The 10276-nt window shown below is 41.9% G+C and overlaps 1 protein-coding gene across 1 annotated transcript; it reads right to left on the reverse strand.

Annotated features, from left to right (window-relative positions):
- Positions 1 to 1145: 1145 nt before the first annotated feature.
- Positions 1146 to 3331, reverse strand: LOC133506425 (keratin, type I cytoskeletal 13-like). The gene is made up of 7 exons (XM_061830557.1): positions 2839 to 3331; positions 2679 to 2761; positions 2424 to 2580; positions 2175 to 2336; positions 1972 to 2097; positions 1633 to 1850; positions 1146 to 1522 (listed from the first exon to the last, which is right to left on the reverse strand). Exons 1-7 carry the CDS (start codon positions 3262 to 3264, stop codon positions 1426 to 1428), a joined length of 1269 nt encoding a protein of 422 aa, XP_061686541.1. The 5' UTR covers positions 3265 to 3331; the 3' UTR covers positions 1146 to 1425.
- Between the last annotated feature and the right edge of the window lie 6945 nt (positions 3332 to 10276).

The following is a 10276-nucleotide window of genomic DNA, read 5'->3' on the forward strand; positions in this document are numbered from 1 at the left end:
CCAAACACATTAGTGTTGGCCTCACAGTTCTGAGGACCCGGGTTCGATCCCAGCCCCGCCTGTGTGGAGTTTGCATGTTCTCCCCGTGGCTGTGTAATGGTGTGATGTTGTTGTGTTATAATAGAACAGGATGTGGAAGTACATGTTTATTTGAAAAGGCAGCGTTTTCTCTGTCATTTATTCTTTTTCCTTCTTTTCAACGTCATTGATGGTAGAATGAATTGCGTTTAAAAATGGTCATTGTAGGGGGGAAATGCTGTTGAATTGTTGGTGGAAGATCTGAGAAACACGGGAAGTAGGCTGCATGCTTTATTTTGAAGGCACACTTATCGGGTGGCAGGGGGGATGACTTCCTCTTGTTTGTGAGACTTCTGAGTGGAAGGTACGCATTTTTTTCTCCACATATTTGTATTGTAGAATGTGAATATAAGTTAGTTTGCAAAGCAGGTGTAGTCACAGAGGTGCAGTGTTGAATACATTTAATTGATTTTAAGCATAAACTTGATAGTTGGAGGTGGAGTGGCGAGGTTGCTGTGTGTGCGCATTGCTGAGGACCATGTGGTTTCGGATGTGGCTTGGGGACTCCGGTTTCCTCCCACATCCCAAAAACATGCAGCATTAATTGGACACTCTAAATTGCCCGTAGGTGTGATTGTGAGTGCGGCTGTTTGTCTCTATGTGCCCTGCGATTGGCTGGCAACCACTTCAGGGTGTACCCTGCCTCCTGCCCGTTGACAGCTGGGATAGGCTCCAGAACTTCTGCGACCCTTGTGAGGATAAGCGGCTAAGAAAATGGATGGATATACCCAAAATGCTGGTGGGGTAGCTGTCATTTTAATCAGATCTGGATAGATATCACTCCTCTGCAAAAAACACTCCCTGCTGATTGTAAATTGGTCTGGATGATGGGACAGGACACTTACACACACACGCACACTCATCAATTTGTCCAATCAGTTTGCAAGTTCTTTCAAACTATTTATAGTTTCTTCAGCTTTGCCAGAGTTCATTTTATACAACCTGTGCGTCAGCATGCACCGGGAGAAACTAAAGCATTCAGTCTCATCCGGATCCCATTCAAATTGGGACAAAACCACACCCTGAAATGAAATGGAGTTTCTCAACTACTGTACTTTTTTTCCCCCCTTTATTGCAGGATTGAAACTCTGTTGCCATTTTAACACATCTGAAGCATTTGTGATTTGGTGATGTTCCTGCATACAGCTAATTTTGTTGTCAAACCTGTCATATGGAGAACTCTTGCAGGCTCAACAACATGAAACAAATGATCAAGCTTCTACACAAAGAGTAGGTTTGGCAGACAAGGAGCTTTTTTATTTCATCATTTCATTTTTTTGAGATGAAAAGGCGTTCGTTCTTCAAGCGTCACACCCCTTTGTGCTGCTGTTTGCTGTGTGAGGCAGCTTACGCGGTGGTTGTTTTTGAGGACACCACCTTGCCGTTGACCAAGTCCTCTGTGACCATTATCACCCTGGCAGTGGTGGTCTTGGAAGTGCCAATGCTGAGGAAGGACAATGACAGTCCAATATCAGTCAAAAAGCGTGTGGTTAAACTCTGTTGGCTGGGTTTTTCTTCTGGTCAAATATGTGTAAGGTATTTTTATTTTCTTACCTGCCCTCTCCATCCATCAGTCTCCTGTACTCTGCAATTTCTCTCTCAAGTCTGGTCTTAATGTCGAGGAGCATACAGTATTCAGTGTTCTGGTTTTCAATCTCGGCACGCAGTTGCATCAGTTGCTGTTCAATGGAGGACACTTGTGCCTGGAGACCTTGGAGGATCATGGAATATCTGGCTTCGGTTTCAGCTAATGTGTTTTCCAGGGCCGCTTTCTGGGGGGGATTAGAATTTGAATAAATATGAATTCCCCATTCAAGAAAATACAAAAGGGAACAGTGGGCCATGTGAAAATCCTCATGAGAGTGTAGAGCTAAAAGGATCTGCTTTATTTACCATGCTAAGTTGAGACTGTAGTTCGATCTCCAAGCCCTGCAGAGTGCGACGGATCTCATTGATCTCTGACCTGGAGGTCTGGAGCGTTTCTGTGCTGACCGCCATTTCCTTGTTCAGTGTCTCGGTCTGCAGTAGTCATGATAGACCTTTAGTGTCATATTCGTTTACAGGCTTTGGAATAACCAAAAATGTTTCAGTTTCACCTTAGTTTGGAACCAGGCTTCCAGGTCTCGCTGGTTCTTTGCAGCCACGTTCTCATACTGCTCGCGGATCTCGTTGATAACTCTGTTAAGGTCGACTTGAGGTTTGGCGTCTACCTCTACGTTGATCTGTCCAGTCATCTGTGACCTCAAGGCTGCCATTTCCTGTCACGTAAAAGTGTTTGTAAGACACTGGTCAGAGAGAAGGTTACGGCTACTCAGACATAGATTGTAAAAGGAATTGCTACTCACTTCCTCGTGGTTCTTTTTGAGGTAGATAAGCTCATCCCTGAGTCCTTCAATCTGCATCTCCAGGTCTGAGCGGACCAGTGTCAGCTCATCTAACATTCTCTTCAGGCCGGCAATATCTGACTCCACTGATAGACGCATAGCCATTTCATTGTCATACCTGTGAGGCAGCAAGAAGTCAGAACATCATGCTACACCATGGCTGAACATGTCCTTGCAGTTTGCAAAATCATCCTTGTTGTCAGTCTTGAAGCTTACTTGGTTTTGAAGTCGTCTGCTGCCAGTTTAGCATTGTCAATGGCAAGGTAAATGCCTCCATTGATTCGTGTTGCATCCTGGATCTGTGTGATTCAGAAAAATAGAATGTTAGCATCTGTTCATGAAAACTGAATAAACAGAGTAAAACACAAATTCCTACCTTTCCCTGCAGGTCATTGATGGTGGCCTGATAAGCAGAGTAGTCACGGGCAGAGGGGGAGACCTTGCTCTCCAAGAACTGACGGATCTTCAGCTCAAGTTCAGCATTGGCCTTCTCAAGGCTGCGCACCTTGTCGAGGTAGGAGGCCAGGCGGTCATTCAGGTTCTGCATAGTGGCCTTCTCATTGGCCCCAACATGAAGATCCAGGCCTTCACCAATGCCAAAGCCTGCGCCTCCTCCACCTCCCATGCCATAACCGTAACCGCCAGAACCCCCTCCTATGCTAAATGTGCTGGTGGAGATTTTTGAGCCGGTTCCTCCTGCACCTCCATGAACACTTAAAGGATACCCCCTACGAAGACCGGTGGACAGGTTTCCACTTGAGTAGGAGCGACCAGAGATAGAGGACCTGCTGATGCTTGTCATGGTGCTGAGTGGTCGGTGGTGTTTGCCTGCCCTAGAGTGGAGATGATGGACTAAGATACACAGCTCCTTCTGTGTCCCCTTTTTATACAACACAAGGCAACCTCTGCTGCAAGTGGAGGCATGCATGGCTGATGGGAGGAGCATAACCTGAGATGCCTCACCCTTCACACTTATCCCTAGGGTTAATTTACTCAATACATGATTTGAAAGAGACAGTGGAACGTGTTGAAACACATTTTAAAAAATGCATTTAAACCACATGCAAATATAGGTTTATTGTTGCTTCACACAATATTCTCTCCAGATCTTGTGTATATAGAACCCATTATTACCTGACAACCCCTAAATTTTATCGCTTTAAAATATGTCTAGTGAAAGGGCCGTGCCCTGCCCTGTTAGCCTGAGGCTGCATAGTCAAGTTCAACCAGTTTGAAGTGCCATGTCGGTGCTCTAACAGACTATCTTTCTTCAATGAACTGCTGCTGGCTTCAATAAGTCAGTGATACCCTGTTGGCAAAAAAATGAAAAAAAAAAAACAACTCCTATATCAGAAACAAGTATTGGAAACTCATTAAGAGAGATGAGTTTCAGCAATTTCAACTCTTAATTGACACAAATATTAACCCGATCTTCTGCACCATTGACACTTTGGTGAACTCATCTGCCTTGAAAAGAACTGAGGCTTTATACCCCATGCAAAGACAACACTTTGTGCAATGTATGCCATACAGTAAAAACAACCTCCAGATTGTTGTTGGAGGTGGAAACACTTCTCCAATGCAGGTTCTAACTGAAGACATTGAAATATGTCCATAATTAGTTTGCATTTCCAGGGTTTTATCACAATATCGCATAACTGCTATATTTACTTCTGTAAAATTCTGCACTGCACTGCACTGCAAGCCAGTGCTTCGTGCTTGCATAAGAGGTGCAACATGATGCCATTATTGTGACCGGTGGGAGCGGCAAAGGAGGAAGAGGCGGAGCCAAACATGTTGCTGCTCTGGTTCCGTGGGTTATGGGAACATGAGGAATCAATTAAAACGACAAGGTCGCAAGTTGGTACCTGAGCAATTTCACGCTTTGCAACGGTGCGCAGGCTGTTCTTCTGAGAATGCAGTATAAATTTGCATGGAAAGTTGTGAAAGATTGGGAAAAGAACCGTGACCACTGTGCATTTACTGAATAAGCATTGTGGTTTTGCTATTCAATTGTCGCTCTCTTCGCATTGTAGCAAGTCTTGTCATGGCTCTGGAATTGTATAACTGCTGTGTTTTTGATATCCTTAGTAAACTCAGATAGACACAGCAATGCAAGAGGCAAATGCCTTCATACGAGCATAATGTACTGTCTCACAGCCACTGCTGGTCCATTTGCTTGAATTCCGTCCAGGCAGTGTGGATTCATTTCCTACTCTGTGTGTGTGTGTGTGTGTTGTGTGTGTGTGTGTGTGTGTGTGTGTGTGTGTGTGTTGTGTGTGTGTGTGTGTGTGTGGTGTGTGTGTGTGTGTGTGAAAGGTTGTCAGTCTCTGTGTGCACTTGTAGCTTTGTGAATGACATCAGTCTGCATTCTCTTTGGGTAGGCTCCAGTCACCCATGGCCATGACACTGAACATTGTAAGAAATAAAGAAAATTCATGGATGGCTATGACAAGGGACACAGATTACAGATGGAATTTTGGAATTACATGAAAAAAATTACGAGCGATAAATTTAATCCATGAGAGCAACATTGCTCAAACTGCAAAGGCCATAATTGCAACTTTTGCTAACTACCACCGATAACATAGATGGACACCATACATAACGATTTTTGAGGCTGTGTAGCATCAGTATGTGTTATTGGTTGGTCTTTGCAGGGGGTAACTTGGACTTGTTTTTTGTGAGTCATCAGGAAATGAACTGTGGATAACTAAATCTGACCAATTTCAAGACCAGTATTTGAAAACATTCTTAGGTTCTGAAATCATCCATCCATCCATCCATTTTCTGTATCCTTACTGGGTCACAAAACAAGATAACGTTGTATGATGTATGTGCCATATACTCTTGGGCTATCATTTTTATATCCAGAAGCTGTTAACTGCAAAACGACAGCATATACAAATTCTGTTGTAAATCTTTGACAAGATGCTGTCACACAGAATCCGGCTCTGTGGAGTATCAAGGAGAAAAACAATTTTCTCTGAGACTTTGGAGATGAACTTCAAGATTTGCTGCATGAAAAGAATTCTTCAATTTCAAAGACAAGAGGCACGAGAGACCAAAGATACAGATCTGAAGTCTTAAAATTTAGATTAGTTCCCTTGACAAGTTGAAAACGGTTTACGGTTCTTGTGCTCATCAAATCATTTGTAGGCTTTGATGTATTTTGTCCTGATCTTGGAAATTTGTATTTTGTCTCATAACTCTATACTATATCTGATGGTACCAATTTGCAGATAAAGTGAAGCATCTGCAAAAAGCTCATTCGTTCATTGAGCTGAATGCCGAACAATTATGCACCGTCTTACCCCAATATCTATGTTGAGGATATTTCTATGGCACTCTTGGGCAAATCAAGATATTTTGTGGTAGGCGAAGAATCACGACCGGTTGCACACACTCATGCTTGAACGCACCAGGCGAGGCGAAAGTGAGCAGCCATGTTGGCATGTGAGGTATCAGTGGAAGGTGTGGCTGAAATCTGAGTCAAGCAAGCTCGCAATTTGGTTTGAGGTTTTCTGACATTTCGCTCAACACATTTTCTGATTCATAGGGACATCTCTGATAGAATGTGTGTTGCGTGTCGTGTGCATCCATGCGTGAATGTGTGCGTGTGAAAGAATTAAAGGCTTACCTATAAATTGACAGATCCTGGAGCCAAAGAAAGAACAGCTGCACACCAAAGTTATAGTAAATGAAAATGAAAAAATACAACTACAAGTGCAAAAAAAATTTCCGTGAATGAAATAAAATGCAAAATCAGAATGCTTTAAAAAAATTAACAAACTGACAAATGACATTTTACATTTGCAAAACTAAGTAAAGCTAACTAGAATCCTAGCAAAAATATCTTTCATTTTCATCTTTGTCATGTAATTTCATATAGAAACTTTTGACATTTCAGATGTATTTCAGAAAAATGTATGCAGTCTCTTGCAAAACTATTGGGACAAGAAGGTCAATTTCTTTGTGTTTGTTGTTTACTGAAGACATTTATTTGGGTTTCAAATCAAGAGATGAAGAAGAGACAAAATGTTCAGAACTCCAGCTTTCATTTCACGGTATTTACATCTAGATGACTCAACATCTCGATTAACATGTACAACTCGGGACCGAGCACCTTGTGTTTGAAGTCACCTACTTTTCAACAGAGAACAAGTAGTGGAACATAAATGATTAAATTAACGTTTCATATTTGGTGGAATGAAGGCTTACTTGCAATAACTGCATAAAGCCTGAAAACCATTGACTTCACCAGACTGTTGCATTCTTCTTTGAAATGCTTTTCAAGGTATTTGCTGTAGCCTCTTTCAGTTCTTGTTTGTTTATGATGTTTCTTCACTTCAATCTCCTTTTGAAGACGTAAAATGCATGTTCTGCTGGGTTAAGGTGCGTTGTAATTGACCTGGCCAGTCTAAGACCTTCCTAGTGTAAGTCTATGTCCTTTGTCTTGTCAGAAGTGTTGTTGCATGATGGAGCTTATCCCTTGTAATTTGCCAGACAAAATGGTTTTGTAGACTTCAGAATCAATTCTGCTGCTACCATCATGGGTTCCATCATCAGTAAAGAGTAGCGAGCCCATTCCAGAAGCTTCCATGCAAGCCCAAACCACGACATTACCTTCATCCTGCTACAAAGAGGAGATTTTATGTTTTGGATCAAAAGCATTTTTTTCCTCCGTCTCCTTTCCATCACTTTGTTAGAGGTGAATATTGGTCTCATCAGTCCATAAAACTTTGTTCAGAAACTTTTGTGGCTCACCTCTGTACTTACAGTGTTTATAAAATCCAGTTTGGTCTTCTGATTGATTTTGTTGATGAGGGGTTTTCATGGTATGTTATGGTGTTGATGTCTTCTTCGAACAGTGGACTGTGAGACCTTCATGGCTGCCCTGTGGAGGTTCAGTCTAAAAGGCAACACTTGAGCAACTAGAAACACCCATCGGTCAAAACTTGTACAAAAGCTGCTTTCTCCTGAGTTGTTCAACACATCTAGATGTAAATACTGTACTGTGGAATCTTCTTCTTTTCTTTTTTTCCTTTTTGGCTTGTCCCGTTAGGGGTCGCCACAGCGTGTCATCTTTTTCCGTCCAAGCCTATCTCGTGGATCTTCCTGTCTAACACCCACTGTCCTCATGTCCTCCCTCACAACATCCATCAACCTTTTCTTTGGTCTTCCTCTCGGTCTTTTGCCTGGCAGCTCCATCCTCAGCACCCTTCTACCAATATGCTCACTCTCTCGCCTCTGAACATGTCCAAACTATCCAAGTCTGCTGTCTCGAACCTTGTCTCCAAAACCTCCTACTTTGGCTGTCCCTCTAATGAGCTCATTACTAATCTTATCCAACCTGCTCACTCCACGCGAGAACCTCAGCATCTTAATTTCTGCCACCTCCAGTTCTGCTTCCAGTTGTTTCTTCAGTGCCACCGTCTCTAATCTGTGCATCATGGCCGGCCTCACCACTGTTTTATAAACTTACACATAGAACTCCAGACACCTTCCGCCAACTGTTCCGCCCCACTTGGACCCGTTTCTTCACTTCTTTACCACACCCTCCATAGAATAAATGTTGGAATTCTCAACTTTTGTCTCATATTCCTCTTTTGATCTTAAACCCAATTGTTTCATATGTCTTGATGAGGTGTTGGAGTTTCTTAATAGTGGAGCACATTGGCGCTTATGCTCATTTGGGTGTTATGGCCTGTTATCACCATCTAACAGTCGAAAATCTGAAAGTCCACTTGAGAAGTTTTCAATTTAACAACATGCGAAGGACAGCATGCAAATAAAAACTTGAATCTTTTTTTTTCAAGTTAAAAACCCAAGTTTACATCATTATGTAACCGTGGTTCTATGGATTGCAGCAAGGTGATTGACTAGTTCACAGTTCTGAAGACCGGGGTTCAAATCCCGGCCCCGCCTGTGTGGAGTTTGCATGTTTTCCCCGTGCCTGGGTGGGTTCTGACCAGGCATCCGAGTTTCCTCCCACGTCCCAAAAACATGCATTATAGACACTTAAATTGTCCATAGGTGTGAATAGGCGTGTGAATGGTTGTTTATGTGTGCCCTGTGATTGGCTGGTTACCAGTTCAGGGTGTACCCTGCCTTGTGACAATGGGATAGGGTCAAGCACTCCCGGGACCCTTCTGAGGATAAGTATCTGAGAAAATAGATGAATGGACTCATTGGGCCCTTTTTTTAAATCTTGCTATTGACAAATACCTCAAATTGAAAATGAACTTAAACTAATACTGATACTAATGAAAGCTTCATTAAAATTAATAATTTCTGAAAAAATACAAACTAATAAAAACTACCACACCTGCTGTAAAAAAAAAAAAAAATATTTGAACTAATGGAATTAAAAAATATATATGAGTCAAAATGAACTAAAAACTATAATTGAAAATTCAAATCTACTATAATCCTCCTGGACATACAAGGATACAAGAAAAAAAAAGATGTAATATTCACTTTTGAAGTCATAATGTCCTCTAAAGTAAATGTTCTGTCCCAAGTGGGAAGCGGTCCACAGAAAACACGGAAAGAAAAATTTGCACATCTGCACCAATACGGTGGCTTACCAAGAGCATCACTGGATCACATTTTACCCTTGCCTAAAAACTCGGGGAAAACTGAAAAGGTGAAAAATACTTTCAAGCTATACATCTACAACTGAGAACTACATTTTTTTATTAAACATGCATTATTTATTTAGATGCAAATGTTAAGATGATTTATCCTGGTTGCACTTTATACTGCAGCCAAACAGGGGTGTGTGCACATTTGCTGTCACTTATTTTTTTAAATGGGAACAGTCATTTTAAATTCACTTTGCAAAAGGCTCCCAAATCCTTAGTCAACAAAAACAGGAGACTGCATCTTGAGGGGGGGAGCAGTTGGAGCATGTCAGAAATGTGGTTTGTGCTCCAACCTGCAAGTGAGAGCCTCGGGTGCTTTTAGTTGGGTGTGAACGCTCATGTTGGAGACAAAATGCAATGGAAGACACGAAATCACACATGTAATAGCAATAATAATTATTATTTATTTTATTTTTTTGGAGGGGGGGGGGGCATAAAACTGACATTTACTCCAAAACCTGGCAGGAATTTATTTGCGTCAAGCCAGGCCAGGGTCCCTGCTGTGGAACAGTTTTATGATCAGGAACGCTGGAATATCTTGTGTATTTATTTGCTTATTTATATCCTTCATCAGACAGAGATACAAGTAGCAATGAAACAATATTTAATCTTATGGTTTATTTTAAGGCAAGATGCGCACATCAGTCTTCCAATGCGGGGGGCGCAGCAACAGGAGCTGCGTTCTTTGTCAGCTTTCCAAAAGCTCCTCTTGAATTCAGGTTCAGGCAGGTTTGTGTGGTCCGGCCACATAACCCGCAGGTGATGCTTGGCTCCACCCTTAACTACCATCAATGATTCATGCAACACTGTTTGCAAGCTCTCTGAGGTCTGGAAATTTCCAGCAGAGATTGCGAAAGGTGTGAGCAAAGCTTCTATCGACACACTTGTGACATTAATATGAATGAAAACAAAGGAGTCGCTTAGCGATGTGGATGTAAGAGCGGCTCCTGATTGTATCGTTTGTAATGACTGCAAGTAATGCTGCTGACTAGTTTGCTGCAGTGCACATTCACTTTTGCAAATGTATATAGTTTATTTTATTATAGACAGTTTGCCATTCACAGACTGGCTAAAATAAGTATTTAATGTGTCATGCTTTTTTTTTTCATGAAATATATTTCCCAATGTGCTATTGATGTGAAAATTTTTACCAGATGGTGGGTACAA

Source organism: Syngnathoides biaculeatus, chromosome 9, assembly GCF_019802595.1.
Source record: "Syngnathoides biaculeatus isolate LvHL_M chromosome 9, ASM1980259v1, whole genome shotgun sequence".
Lineage (NCBI taxonomy): Eukaryota > Metazoa > Chordata > Actinopteri > Syngnathiformes > Syngnathidae > Syngnathoides > Syngnathoides biaculeatus.

What these genes read in the sequence shown, in the direction of transcription:
- LOC133506425 (XM_061830557.1), bottom strand. Translation starts at nt 3,264, where the DNA reads ATGACAAGCATCAGCAGGTCCTCTATCTCTGGTCGCTCCTACTCAAGT. An exon ending in TCAATGACCTGCAGGGAAAG is followed by an intron (nt 2,762 to 2,838) that starts GTAGGAATTTGT and finishes TGAATCACACAG; the next exon opens with ATCCAGGATGCAACACGAAT. An exon ending in TCAAAAAGAACCACGAGGAA is followed by an intron (nt 2,337 to 2,423) that starts GTGAGTAGCAAT and finishes TTTACGTGACAG; the next exon opens with GAAATGGCAGCCTTGAGGTC.